The sequence below is a fragment of the Morone saxatilis genome, unplaced genomic scaffold (genome assembly GCF_004916995.1).
Source record: "Morone saxatilis isolate NCDOM2014 unplaced genomic scaffold, NCSU_SB_2.0 Contig8, whole genome shotgun sequence".
NCBI lineage: Eukaryota > Metazoa > Chordata > Actinopteri > Moronidae > Morone > Morone saxatilis.
Genome location: NW_023340257.1, coordinates 21,354,033 through 21,369,615, shown reverse-complemented (window position 1 = coordinate 21,369,615; position 15,583 = coordinate 21,354,033). Strand labels below are relative to the sequence as shown.

The 15,583-nt window shown below is 39.0% G+C and overlaps 1 protein-coding gene across 1 annotated transcript in view; it reads right to left on the bottom strand.

The window, feature by feature from the left end:
* nbeab (neurobeachin b) overlaps positions 1–15,583 on the bottom strand; it is a gene marked incomplete in the record, with an annotated part of 186,689 nt that overhangs the window by 127,202 nt on the left and 43,904 nt on the right. Inside the window, 7 exon segments of the mRNA XM_035680189.1 lie at positions 76–184; positions 2,085–2,218; positions 2,319–2,516; positions 8,132–8,278; positions 10,577–10,696; positions 12,648–12,774; positions 14,803–14,924. Of these exon segments, the coding sequence (XP_035536082.1) occupies positions 76–184; positions 2,085–2,218; positions 2,319–2,516; positions 8,132–8,278; positions 10,577–10,696; positions 12,648–12,774; positions 14,803–14,924 (957 nt within the window).

Sequence of the window (15,583 nt, the reverse complement as noted above, 5' to 3'; positions counted from 1 at the left end):
TGAATAGTTCCTGAGAACTGATGTGTCACTGAGGTTAGGAAACCATTGTGATATGCTGTGAAAGCCCTACTATACCTTCTCTAGCAGGTATCCAATCACCAAAAAGCCTTTTCCTCCCAGCATCTGCTCCTGCATGGCCACAGAGCTCTTGAGCAGCTCAACCAGAAAGACCAGGAGAGTGGCACTGCAAAACAAGAAAACATTACGTCTCACACAGGTATAAAATACACATCTTTTCACACACTCGTCGGGTGGTGAAGGAGTTATTCTATAAACTACAGCAGCATGAGGAGACAGTGCAGCAGAGGGGAAAAAAACAAGGTCATTTTCAGAACATGTCAGCAATCAGCTGGGAACTCCAGCTCACCACTTTCATCCCTCTTCAATTCAGTAGAAAGGGTTGGCTCATCGGGCTCTCTAGGGACAGAGAGTGGTCTGGGGGAGAGTTGCAACAGCGCGTCTGTGTATGCATGTGAGGTGGGGGGGGAAGGGGTTCAAGGGGTAGTGCACTGAAGACTTTTTTTTTTTTCTTTTTGTTGCAGGGCTTTTCAGTTGAAGCCTTTGGCTGAGTGACAGTGGTGCTCGATGACACTTCTTAATCGGCTTTCCCTCACATCCTCTGGTGGCCTTCGCTCTGGTGCAACAATCACAAGGACACAACCACTCCTATGCAGGCCTGCCAATAGTTACTGCACATACACTACATGCATACAAACTACATGCTTACTACCTTGTCAGTTTACAATTGCTCATTTCTAACTACTACTCCAAGCTGGCTATAACTGAACCAAGGGGAACAGAACTGGGTGATAGTCAGCTTTGTGTGCTCTTGGTTTAACCTCTGATCTTTTACTGCAAGCACAGCTTCCTTCCAATTTGGCAGAGCAGCAGTGACTGGTGTTATATCACTGCTGTTTGCAATTCAAGGTGGCACAGATGTTGATTAAAAGGATTTTTTTAAAGTCACTATACAAGGGTGCTGTTGAGACCAGCCAAAGCAGATCCACAGGCATTATAGAGAGTTAATTGTTGCAGAAGCTTTGAACTCCTCAGCTCAGCAGGCTTTAGAAGGACTGAGTGTAAAAGCCAAGGCAAGGACAAAAGCGAGTAGTGGGGAGAGTGACACACTGTGAGGCAAAGACCTGCAACACGGTAGCGAGAGAGAAAGAGGGACAGAGAGCACAGATGAGAGGAAACTACAGAGGCAGAGAGCGTTGGGCATCACGGTTTTATGCTGCTGTGTGGCCACTCTTGAGTCTATCTAGCCGTAATTCTGTCGTTGAACTAACGTGGGATTAGCAGAGCTCAGACTCCATCCAGAGCACAGTGAGGAAGCTTCACCTAAGGATGACGGGGATGAGAGAAGTCTGAACCAGAGAGTAGAGATAATAATGAAAACTGGACTACAGCTTGACCAAGGCTGGCATTATAAGCAGACAGTGGTTTATTACAGATATATGGGTATCAGTGTACATGTTGACGAATATGCAAGAAAGATTTCAGTATATAATGCATAAAAACTTACTTTATGTAATACAGAAACACTCAAATCACCACATTGTTTGTCCGACACCTACTCTCTAATTTTGGATGCTAAGACTGTATCACTAAGATGTCATGTATGATGACATCAGCAACATGAGTGCTCAACTGAATATTGCGACAGATTCAACAAAGCAGCTTTTTGTTTCTTTTGTTGATTTCACACTCACTGCGCTGAGAGATTCACTGCCTGTTACCACCAAAATAGTGATGATAATTAACAACAAGTCTACAACACCCCATTTATGGAAATTTAGATGCTTCTGTGTTGCACCCCCACTTTCATTTATGCTGATAATACAGATTAATATACATTTATACAAAAATCAACCCTTGTGTAACTTTTACCAGTCATTCATATCACTTGCCATTTTCTCTTCATCAAACACAACCCACCCAAGTCTAAAAGGGTTCAGGGTAAAGTATCAAAAAATTCACATTCATTCCAAACTGAGCTCTTGTCACCAAACAAAATTCATTTCATGTCATCATTTCCAAAGCATCAAGTTAGATTTCCAAAAAGTAACAATATTTCCACTTACCATACAGTGGGTTCCACCTGGCTGTCGTTCAGCTGATGGTAGTCCAGCTGAGCAAAGAGTGGGAAGAGCACTTGGATCCCACCAATGGAGTGGATGGCGCTGTGGATGGAGTGAGTCACTGTGGCTTTTACATCCTGCGAGGATAATATAAAACCAATGAAACACACATTTGTAATGCCAAAGGAGTGCAACAGAAATGAAAACAGGGTAAACAGAGTCAGAGCCAGCTTCAACCTGTAGCATAAGGGCGTGTGGTGAGTGCACGAAGATGGAGGCATTTTCTTTAGGCGAGGACTCCAGGCAGAGCTGGGCATCAGTGGCCTTGGCGTTATAGGTGAAGGCGATGGAGCTGGCCAACTTGCTGTCATACAACACCTGCTTGTGATGCTCAGCTAAGTGGATATCACTCTCTGACTTGAACTTAAACGTGCTCTAAGAAAAATAGAAAGAGAGAAAGCAGAATAAGTGAAGGATAAAGTACGAGAAGGAGAGAGTGATAGAGAAGCTCCTTCCTGCTCATGCATCCTATCAGTGTCGCTTGGGTGTTATCTTTTAATTATAACTTGATTAAAAAATACTCATTCAAGAATGGAAAATGACGAGAGGAATTTTTGGCAACCACACATTTCTAGAGGTCAGTCTGGGCACCAAAAGCTTTACAGTATATCAACATTTTGATAATGCTTTTTTATATTTATTATTATATATTGTTCTGTAAGGCTACAATCAATGACGCAACGCAATGGTACATTTGCTGTTTAATGATGCAAACTGTTCTAGACATAATTAACAACATATCAGTGCGTCAGGGGATGAAGTGAAAGTGCAGTATGGTGTTAGAATGCTTAAAGGTCCAGTGCGTAGCATTTAGTGGCATCTAGGTGTGTAGTTGCAGATCACAACTCCCTCGCTTCACCCTCCCCTTCCAAGCGTGAAGGAGAAACTACAGAGGCTGCGAAACTCGCAAAATTCGCCAACACCCTTATCCATAGCCAGTGTTTGCTTTGTCCTTTCTGGGCTACAGTAGAAATATGGTTGTTAAATATGGCGGACTCAGGGAAGGCAACCTGCAATATCTGTATATATAAAAGGCTCAATCTAAAGTAACAAAACACAACAATTCCTAATTTCACTAATGAAACTATGCATATTAATTTCTGCCAATAAATCCTCTTAAATGTTACACACTGGACCTTTAAGAAAAACTACATTCATGTTGCAAGATACCATAGAGGACATATGACATTATATGGTTGTGTTATGTAGGTATGTGTTTCTCCGTTGGCTTCATTTTGTTTTACTTTGAGTTTTTACACTGGATCCTTGCCTTTTTATCTCTGTGGGAACATTGTTTGTTTAAGTTCTACTGCAGAGTACAATGATTAGGAGGAACAGGGGCTGATGAGCAGGATCAGAGTTGCTTTGATACCACAGATGATTGTTTACCTGCATTAATTTAACCCAGCCATTTACTCTTGCCCTTTCTGGTGCGATTTCAAGCCGGGCACATTCACTGCTGAATTCTCATGAAGCTACACTGAAATGGTTGTGCTATGATTGCAGACTTCTACTTAGAACACATTAAGATTTTTACCAATGCATAGGTTTCTTTATGGAAGAAATATTTTTTCTGTCCAAATACACATTGCAACTGGAGCTAATACGAGAAGAGTTGATCCAGCATGGCTGAAAACACCTCCAAATTAAAGCTGGCAGTCTGCAATTTAGATTTGAGTTACTGTGTCACTTCGCATCCAATGTAATCAGACTCAGAGTCAAAACATTATGCAAATACTTGTTCAGATAACAATATAGGCTCAGTATTTATTTCTCAGATTTATTTATTAATTTTATCCCTCCACCCTCATAGCAGAGAGAGAGAGATAAAGAGAGAGAACAACTAGAACTAAATTACACCATGCTGAGAAACATCTATAAACCTTATGTTGTTCTGACCATTTTTAATTCTTATGAATACTAAACAAATTGCACCAGTGACTGATTGCAGTGATACATTAACTCTTTACAGGGATCAAACCTGTCTCTTATATGTTTTAATGTGTCTTATGTTTCATTATGCCTTCAGACATCTGAATCCATTTGATGGCTGTGTAAAAAGAACTGGAGGTTTCATCAGTCAGTGGCTCAGTAACACATTAATTATGGCAACCATAACAAATAGCTGATCAATAACAGACTAGCCTTAATTTACCTAATCAATTAGCTGATGACAGATGAGCAGACTTAATCCATCAATGCCATGTGAATGGAACATGCTTAATAAGGAAATCAAGTCCTTTAATCAGTTGGGTTGAATTATTAATGAATGAGAGAAATGTTTTTCCTTTCCTATCTGACTCATGGACAGCAAGAGGATGGTAATAGGATACGGAGAGACAGAAAGTGCTGAAGTACCAGAGAGGAAACAACCATCTGGTCCTAGAGGGACTGTAGATAAATACAATATGTTATGCAACAGAAGCAAACAGGGTTCATGCACCTGCCTGAAGGCATCTAAATCTGGATTACAGTAAGGGAGTGAATGGATAAAAAGGTGAGCTGACTCAGGTTGTCAATTGTACAATGATTGTGCATTCTATTCTGAGTGCCTTTGAAGTGCTTTAGAGGAAAGATACAACACTATTCGTTATATCATATAACTGCTACAAATATGGCACAACATACATTTAAATCAGCTCATATCAAAACTGTTTCAGATCTTAATACGTCAGTTTACTGATTCTGGAACTTCATCCTCTGGGGTTTATATTTTACTTTTGGCAAGTGAATCCTGTTTCCAAACAATATTGTTTAAAATCCATGTATATTTGCTAGCGTTATATCTGTTGCCTGGCAGCATTATTCTTCACAGGCAACTGAGAGAAACTGAGAGGGTTGAGCCAAATTTAATGGCATACCTCCTTGCAGTCAGATTATAAAAAAGACATAAGAGGTATTCTGTTCATCTGCTATGATCAAGTCCACACAGCAGTCAGTGTGCATCTCATCATGTAGTCTCTAACATTCTTCAAAAGTTCCTACTCAAGAAACCCAAGTGACATGAAATAACAAGCTCCATTGCCCTGCACTTTAACATGGGCCCTGCCGCAGTGTGAAAATAATGATCTCATGGGTTGTAGCTACAGTAACAAACCCCGTAGCATGACAGCATCATTCCACAGGCCAATCAAATAAAAGAATTACAGCACAGTTACCTTCTTCTTCTCCCAGTGCCAAAGGCAGTCATTGACCGGGGGCTTCCCCACTACTCTCTAAATCAAACAGGCAGACACTAGACAAGCTCGGGACAATCCCATGCTACAGTACCTGCATATATAGTATGACACAATATAGTCGACAATGTACCTGTTTCTAATTATTTTTTTAATATTAAAACAACATAAAAAGTTTAAAAAGTTCCATTAAATATTTATTGATGTTGTTGGCTGCTGTTTAGCTCATCAGATCATGCTTCTCAAAAAGCTGTTTATAGACTTCAATAAAACAGAGTAAAAGGTTAGGCCATTGGCCAAGGAAAAGTGATTAACTTTAGTTGCAGAGCCAGATCCAGGGAAATATCCAGGAAATTTGCACTTACTTGAATAAAACAAAATGTGTATCTAATGGCTGCCCCAAAGCTAGTATTATGATGGAAAACATTTAAAGTTTTCTTGTAATTGTAATTTGTAAATGTAATTGTGGAGCCTGGTATATCCAGGTATATACTGACTGTATATACAGTTTTTGAAATCGATGATCTTTTCATGTAGTGTTCAGATATCTTATGATTGCATGGGCTCTACACTGAGATAACATTTGTCTTCCCTGACAAGGGCGGACCAGAACTGTGCAGCTCCTCAGTCTTTTCTACAGCAATCTGTGGTGCATACTGCAGAGCAGTGTTGGCACAAATTCAATGGGCTAATCTGCGTCATGTAGAACACATATGGTAATGATGATAGAGGGCAAGGACAGAAATAACTCTCAGTGCATCATATGAAAAGACATAAAGTAATGGCTTAATTGTTTTGACTAGTCAAGTCAATGACTAATAGTTTGTGCTCAGTGAAGCTGTCACTGGATATTGCTGTGACAGATTTTACTGTATGACTCCAGGCAGGCTATTTCCCAGAGCTGGAAAGAAATAAGTAGTTATCCAGAATAAAAACTAAGAGGGTTTTTAAAAAATATGTGTTTGCTAGTATCCACTGGGAATTCTATTCTTCATCCTGAGTTACATCTCACAAAGTTGTGAGGCAATTCCCTTGTAACAATCTTTCAGTCCACAATTTCCTAAACTAACACCAAAACTTATGAGATCTGCTAAAACAGCAGTGATGAATGACAGTCTGATAAGACAGCCAGCTTCTGTCAGCCTCAGAGTAAAGAGTCTGTAGACCCAACACTGCCCTGTGATGTTATCTCAGAATGGCTGGGAAAGGCAGTCATAGAAATAGCTATATACGGCAAAATTTGTTTGGTACTTTAAATTAAATAACCATGAGTCCATCTCAGTTCAAAGTGCAATTTTGAATTTCAGCAATATGAAAAAAGCCCAGGGAGCAGATTCTACTAACAGGTCTGTCAGATTTACGCCATAAATCATAACGTGCAGTAGAAATAGTAACCCTAGGCAGCAATAATCTCTGCATTTCAACTAACCGCAGAAGTTACAGTTACATTCAGTACACTGTGTGAGCAAAGGAAAGCGTGTCAAACATCAAACATGGATGAGAGGACCATGGATCAGAAAATAAATCATATATCAGCTCAGAAGTTTTTTCTCCGGCTGTGGAGCTGAGTTGAAACAGATATAATGACAGTCCAATGTACATACTGTAGCAGACTCATCCTGTGATCTGCTGCATGCAGACTCTTTCGGCGGTTTTCAATTAAAACAGACAGGCTACAACAGACAGGCCTCTTGTCCCCCTGGACAGCACTCCCATTACAACAACCAATCAGTGGGCCTGACAAGTCTCTGACCTTCCTCCTCAACTCACCTGGCTGGCTCTATCATACTCACAATTACCAACACCATTCACAGCTTGATCAATTGCGGGTAATTGTCTCCCCGGGACACGCTCTTCATTATTTTGAGAAATCTGGAGGATTGCTTCACTGTGTGTTACCTCTCTAATAAAAGGTCTAGAACCACAATTAAGGAGGTAAACGGCAAGTCACTAGCCATTAGTGAGAAGACCAAACAATGAGTTCTCCTGGGATTCTCCAGGCATTCATAGATCTGATTGAAACCACAATCATCCATCTCACAATCTTCAATAGAGTACATTTTATAATGACAATGCCAAAGACGCATTCCTTCAAGCTATAAAAAAGCCTAATTTTGTCTTCAAAGCAGCTAGAGAACAAACAGAGCTGGTGTAAAATGAAAAGAGATATTGTAAATAGTCTGAGACATATCCTGTATTCAAAGCTGATTTGGCAGTGCATGTCATTCCTCCATTTGTGACAGAGTGCAGGGCTTAAGACTATGAAGAAACAGCAGCACTTTGTGAGAATCAGGGGCAAAAGTAAGACAGTGAGAGGGAGTGAGAGCCATCTGAAAATAGACTGAGGGCACAGCCTCTATTCAAGATGAGTGGAATATTTGGGGATAAAGAGTATATAAAATAAATATATAAAACTAATTTAAATGTATGTGTGCAAACCAAATATTTTGTCACCATATGATTAACATTCACAGCTGAATCCTCTTCTGGATAGGTCAGCATCTTTCTATATTCACAATCTTTTGGTCTTTGTAAAGAAGCTTGGGACTGCTACACCTGCTGCAGCTGATATAAGTCGGCTCTGGACTCTATCCCCTCCGAGTGCCTGCTGCTTCCTTCGGTGTATTGTGCCATTATTTCTAAGAAGTAGGTAATTTATGCAGCCGTTTATCTGGGAGGAAAAGCATTGCTCCCAGGACGGAGACACATGGCAAAGGAACTGCGGCAGGGCAGCAACGGGCATTGATTTCACAGATTGATAGGTGATGCAGACTGCTTACATGTAATCTAATTTAGTCACCCTCAAGTACATACCTTATAGCCTGGTCCTAGCTGATGAATTGCAAATATCTGAGCGGGATTGAGGGCTTCGCTGAACACGTAGACAGCTCCTAGCTGCCCGCAGAATACTCTGTTAGCGTCTGCTGTCTCAGAGGACCCGAGGAAGCACTTATCATAACTCTGCAAGAGGGACATAGAGATAAAAGGCTACATCAATTTTTACTTTAGGACTGAAGAATAAATATCCAAATTCACACACAGCTGAATTAGGCAGAGGGGAAAAAAGCAAAAAGTACAACATCATGCACAAATTAGTATTTTTCTTTATATATTTTCAACTAGAAATTGTATGTATCTATCTATAACAACATCACCTGCTATATTGTTTCAGTGTCAACCTTGACAATTCCCTAATGGTTAGAGGAAAACAACACCTCTGATTTACAAAGATAGGAAACCTGTAACCTCGAGAATATTTGCTGTGATTGCATTTGAGATAGAACTGAACAGCAGCAGTGAAATAATAACTTAAATAACAAGAGAAGAAACAGTCAGTACAGACTGAGTAATATAACAATGAAATGTTTCTAAACAAAATAAATCTTACTTGACATAACTATGCTAACTAAGCGTGTGAAAATGTGTGAAACAATTACCCAGACTTCTAGTTTCAGTCCTACTTCGAAGTTGGCATGAACAGAAAGATGGCAATACATATCTATTTTTTAAGTGAGAAGGCTAAAGACAATGTTTTAAACATTTAGGTTTTAACATCAGAGCCTCAACAGCAAGAAAGACATAGGTTGACGAGAAACAGAAAGTATATAGATAATACATATTATCCATGTTTCCAAAGTACAGCAAATGCCTACCTACAATGTCTCAGCTTTTTCATCTTAAACTCACCAAATGTAGCAACACTCTGTCAGATTCCAATATATTATTTTCATAGTGTTCAGTTACATGACCTTTCTGTTTAAGTAATCCTAATCCAGGGAAATGTAATAAACTGCAAGGGTGTATAACATTTTCTCATATGGTGTGGCATTCAATACATTTTTCCATGTCCATTGCTTGGTTGAATTAGGCTCTGATCTAAAATCAAAACAAACTGGACTTCAAAATCAATGCTGGAGACAGTGTGGACATCTAATGGCAGGTCACATGCACATCTTTTGGTCTTACCCCACCCTACAGCCTTTCTGGGTTGATGTTCAAGCCGCAATTAAGAGTATATTAGGATTTTATATTGCGTTTACTTGTCTCTCTATTTACTTAGGAAATATATCTAAGGATCTGGATATCAGAGACAAATATTTACTAAAAATTCTAATGGCAGCAAGCAAAAAGGCAATTACAAGACCCTGGCTTCGTAGAGAAAGAATAGACATTATTTAAGATTACAGAAAGAAAAGGGAGAAGAGTACTGGTTTAAAAGGGATGCATACCTGACTATTAGAGTATGACAACTGAAAATAGATTAAATGCAATTGGGAAAAATAAAGCCGAAAGTTGAATGTGTACCATTCTGTGACCAACAATTCCTGTGTATACTATCCAATATAACTGTGTGGCCCCACGTTTTTGTCTTATATAACAGAAAATACAAAGTAAAAAAAAAATGAAATAGGCTAATCTTATCTAAACTATTCTCTTGGTGTGTATGATTGCTAGTGTCTTTGTGATGCAGCTGTTTGTGCAGCCATCACATAATAAAACCCTGCTCCACATCAGAATAATGCTCCCTCCTGATTTTTAAATTACTCCAGAAAAACGATCCATCACAAATTAAAGCAGCTTTAGTTAATGTGGTGGAATATTTCATGAACCACACTTATATCTCAACCTGTCATTTGTGCAATCTTCCCTTGAATACACAGCTACAGTATTCATACTGCACACCTTTGGAAATGTGTCTCATCTGTACGAGTGCAAATTGCTTTTTGAATCTGTCCTTAAGAACCATGTGTGACAACAACTTTCATTCTGCTTTAGAGTCATTCAAACACACATATGATACTGTTACACCATGACTCACAATGTTGTCATACATTATAAACAAGAGTGCTTCAGTCTGATGGTATTTAAATATTCTGTACACATATATACAAGAGCTACTGAGATTGAACTATTTTCACTTTATACATATATATATTCTCTAAACATAAATCTCTTCCCCAAATGTTTGATGTTCCATATTCCACCCTCTACTGCAGCACACATCTCTGAGACAAATGGATATTTAAATTAAGCCTGAAATGCCAGTCATATTTCTGAGATAAATCCATGTTAATATGCTAAAACTCATTTTACCCAATGAGCACTATTGAAGATGTGTGGGTTTTTTTTTTCATCTCACAATTTCCAACCAGGCGAAAACGTAGATGTAGCAGCCTCAGTCAGTCCTATGCCAAGAAACATCATACCCGGGGAGAAAAGATGACAGCAGTGAGGAGGAGTAAAAAGAGGAGTGCTTACGTCATTTGTGTTGACGTGCCATGCCATGTCTCCATAAGAAACAAGCTGTCCGTTAACGTAGCATCTGATTTCACTGTTCCTCCAGCGGCTGTAGATGTGAACTATACTGATCATGTACCACTGCGGGTGAGAAGACAGACACTAATTAAGTGAGTAATTATCTTTCTTTTGCAAGTACAAAGTTGTTACACTTGACTACATTTAACCACACTTAACTAAATTGGAAAGGTTTATTGAGGAACATCTCCAACATTTCTGGAAAGCTCTCCAATTTGTTTCTTTTAAAGCCAGGAAATTCAGATAAACCTCAAAGTTACTAGAAAGCCACGGCCTTGAGGTTTGCCACCTAATGTTCGGAAATCTGCACTGGAACATTGTGAATAATAGATCAGAGAAAAGGCTAAGAAGAGGTAAGACAACTCATTTTTCACTCTGAACAAAGCCACGTCAGATACTGGCTGAAATTATTCAGGCATGAAACCCTAACTACAGTTAGTCAACTCAAATCCAGTCTACAGCTAGAGAGGTGACTTTAGAAGATGTCATGTGAAGTGGGTCCAAAATTAATTTAAAAAAAAAGTACTGGTCTCTAAACAACTGTATGTTAAGAGAGGGTAACATGAATAAACTTCTATTTTTGTATTTCTTAAGATTTGAAAGCCCTTCCTGTGTGCATATACTGATATGTGAACATATGTGACCAAGTCAATAAAGTGGAACATATATGAAGTACCGTTTATAAAGTAATATAAAAAAAACAAAATCAGTATTAAACTTATTTTACTTGTATTAATTCAGATTTCCTTACACAGATCCTGTACATATATATTATTTATTCACATCAGGACACGCTGCATTTTATTTCTTCAAGATTTCTCTTTTTATCTCACACTGTGTTGCTGATGCTGCAGTTGATGTCAGTTCTTTTGATTTAACAGTGAATGTCTAAAGTTTTCTCCTTAATCAGATCATTTTTTGCCTCTATGAATTGAAAAGTTGAAAACAGAGGGATCACTTAAGCCACAACTTCTTCACTTTACGGGGAAAATGTACTGTATTCTCTTAAGTAATTTGACTTTTCCCTGTTAATTCTCAATCACTGCAGTTAAAGCTTGTTTGCTTACTGTAACACATTAATTGAATGTAACGTTACATAATGGCGAGACTGGCACAACCACTCACAGCAGTAGGCAATAGGTTGTCCATCTCTTACGTGACTCTGCGCCCACTGTTTATTAGTTTGACCCATGAAGGGCACTGTGAGCAGTCTAATAGAATTACAGCCGTCTGCACACAAAGGTAAGGACACTTAAAAGAGGATTCATGGCTGAGGGGAAGAGTGCAAGCAGCCTGCAGATAATTTAGAATGGCACTTATCTGCAGATGTCTAAACCCAGAATCAATTAAAAACTTAATTCAACATGTTTTATCTTCTAAGAGCTTCTACAAAATGATACCTGTGCTGTGGCAGTAGGAATGGGATGAATAGTTGTTCCCAGGTGTTCGGTGAAGGCTCTAATTGTTTGACACATGCTTTGAGCCTGTTTTGCTTCTCTGCAGGGACAGCTACACTACACTGACATTCCACGCTAAATTAAGTTTCATTTTCTCATCTACATTTACATCCAATTACACCTGTAAGACACCACTGGGGGTCTTAAACACTGCAGGTCTATGTGTAGACATACAACTTTGTAATGCCAATAAAAGAACAGGTGGTAGGTAGGGAGTCAGGGGTAAGAAAACTGTGGAGCATTTTAAAAGAGCACTGTGATTTCTGTTTGTTTATAAAGAAATCTAAAGCCACAGTTATGGAATACTATGCAATACTGGTATTTGATGGTTTATATAATTCATGTTCAGACGTGGCCTACTTATATTTGAAGTATTTGCTTGCGACACATATAATCCACACATCCAATATTTCAATTCAAATGGCTTCAAAACCTATTTCTTTTTAATAATACCTTTGAAGCAGGCATATGAAAATTATATAGGTCAAAATAACATAATGATATGTTGTATAATAGCTAAAACACATGGACTGATTGATTGCCAAAGCTGCGCTTACCTTCCTGGGCTGAAAATCATACTTCACACAGTGCTGGAAACCTTTTCCTTTAGACTTGAGTGATGTCACGATCAAGCAGTTACCAACAAAATGTGCAGAGTACCCAATGCCCTTGCTGGTACGAAAGCTGTAAACAGAGACAGGCACATTATATATTATGAGCTGCAAACTTGACGGGCTTAACCTAATTCATCTATGAACAAGCATAATAAAATATATTTCAACCCAACTGAGGTAGAAGATTTCTGACCGTCAAGTTGTGCAGTCTGCATTTTGAACTTAAGTACTTGTTTGGATATTTCCTCTTCGATGATACTGTGCATACCAACCAACAACTGAAGTGAAAAAGTGCTTTCCTTCTGCATAATAAGATTGGGGTCAACATCATCTTTGAATGCCTTGCGCTATACAAACCCAAAGCAATTTGCAGAAGTAATTGACAGGTAATTCTAAAAAATCTTATGAGAACTATGATATTACATTTATCCAGTGAAAACAGGGAAAAAACTGAGGTGAGAATACAGCAACGCAAATTTTGCATGCATGGTAAGAACTACAAAGGAAAAGAACACTTAGTTGATGAGCACACTTCGGTGATCCTCCCAGGGTCTAATCCCTCCACTTTGATCTTCTTGACTCGGTAGATAAAAGATATATAATGTCAGCACTGAGGAAATGCCACCTGTGTACAGCAGCAGACCCTGTACAGCCCCACACTATGCACACAAACAAACAACCTTGCAATACCACACTAGTTTTCTGTTCTTTCCCTGCTTGGACTGAACATCTTTCTCACTGCTGACATGTACTCACTACACTCCTACAGTCTTTAGGTCTATAGCAGTCTACCACCTTCAAAGCCCCACACCACCACAACCACCCACTGGGATCATCTAAAACAAACAGACCTCTTTGTCAAGGCAGATAAAGAGAGCCTAGGCTTTTATATAGTGGGGTGCATGCAGGGAGCGAGAGATATAGAGCCCCACACCTAGCTACCGCAGAGCCAGCCAAGACGCTCCACTGAACAAACCTGCTTGTGATTGCACATCAGGTGAAAAGCAGCAAACCATGGTCCGCTTCTGAAGATACAATTCGTTTTTGTTGTCTACATGCCCGGCCACTGAGCTATGAGGCCCTCAGAGCAATGCATAAACAGGATTAGCTTGGCATATCTCAGGCTTTTTGTGACTCTGTCAGTGAGGAATTGCTGCCACATGAATACCAACAACTTAGCTTAGCCAGTATTTCTTTTTTTTTTCCTTTTTGATGTTACACATCAGTGGAACGTAGAGCGAGTCCTTCCAAGGTGAGTTGATTCTTTCATTCAAACTGTGTGATCCAGGTAAAGCAATGGCAGCCAGCAGCAGATGATACAGTGAACTAACTGTTATCTCTGACCAAATCATGTAAACAGTCTTCCCCGTCAGCTAAGTCTACCCTTTCATCCCATTCCCTTCCACAACACTTTTATATGTCTCATTGTATTTTGTGATTTTCTCGCAAAGTTCTTCTCATAAACTGAAAAAAAAAACGGCTGCAGAAGATCACTGCACTTTTGGGTTATTGATTTTAGCACTAATTATCCACAAGCCCCTGCAAGAGCTGGTATGTGGGTCTTATGTGGCTGATATTAAAATCTAAATTAATACCTCCACAGTGCCTCCCCCTGCAGCCGTCCACCTCTGTAACAGCCAGTACCAGTCGCCGTAGTTCATGCTTCCATGGGTTTCAATCTCAATAATCTCACCTAATTCCCTTCTTTCTCTATTATAATTCATGAACGTTATCTGGAAAAAATGAGGCCCTTTCACAAACCACATTACGTAAGTGTTGCTAGTGTGTGAAAAATAGTATCTGTAAAACTAGTTTAACCTTGAAAAACAAGTTCTGTCATAATCTTCTTCGATGGGAAAATCACTGTAGGTCACAGAGTATCAGACACCATATTGCTTTGTCAATAAAGCTGCTGGTAGCTTTATCGGTCTCTGCAGAGAGAGAATGATTTCTAATACAAAGCTAAAGCAATTAGATTGATGAAAAACAGGAAAGTGTAATTTTCTTCTCTTTGGTCTTAAAGCACCTGTGAGAGAGCTAGGAGCGTACTGAGGGCATTGGAAATATGGAGCATAAATGTATATAATTGTGTACTCACCAGTAGAGATATGGTTTGTCCTTGTCAACATTGATGTTATTCAAGGGATCCATTCTGAACCAGGTGTTGAATGTAAACCCACTTTGATAAGGCCACTTGGCAATCGGAGGTAAAGCAATGGCCTGGAACAAAAAAAAAGACTCAAAAATGCAGTATGAGAGACAACTGTTTCATAATCTGCTACACTGTCGCTACTAGAGCAGGTTAATGTAACAACTACACAATGTAGAGATAAACTGGAGCAATAGCACAAAACTGAGGTGTTACAGGCCAACTGACTTTTTTATGTTTCTTTTGTGCCTAATACAGACAATATAGATAACAGATTTATAAGATACAAGACGAATAAAAAGGTACGTATATACGTTCTAATTTATGAATCATTTTATAAAACTTAATAAAACACAGGAAATTGCAAATTTGTGGTGACCTCCTCAATGTTACTGGGAAACTGATGGCATTATAATTCCTGCTCCTGCTGAATATTTTATGATGGCAAGTGTCCAGCCTTTTTGAAATGAATCCAGCCACGATTCAAGTCCTATTTGCATTTGGGTAAAGTTGCCATTAATATCTAAGATTTTGGGGAGTAGTTTAAAACAACCCTTTAATCATCAGTGAATAATTGCATTTCATGAAATTTATGTGATAAATCATTTATTTATTTTAATCCATGTGATTTGCAATGGTAATAAACAGTATGCTCTACTCTGTAGCAAGTGTAATGTCATGTCACAGGCTTGCCATCTCCCTCTGCTATGTATCTGGTTTATCTCAATAT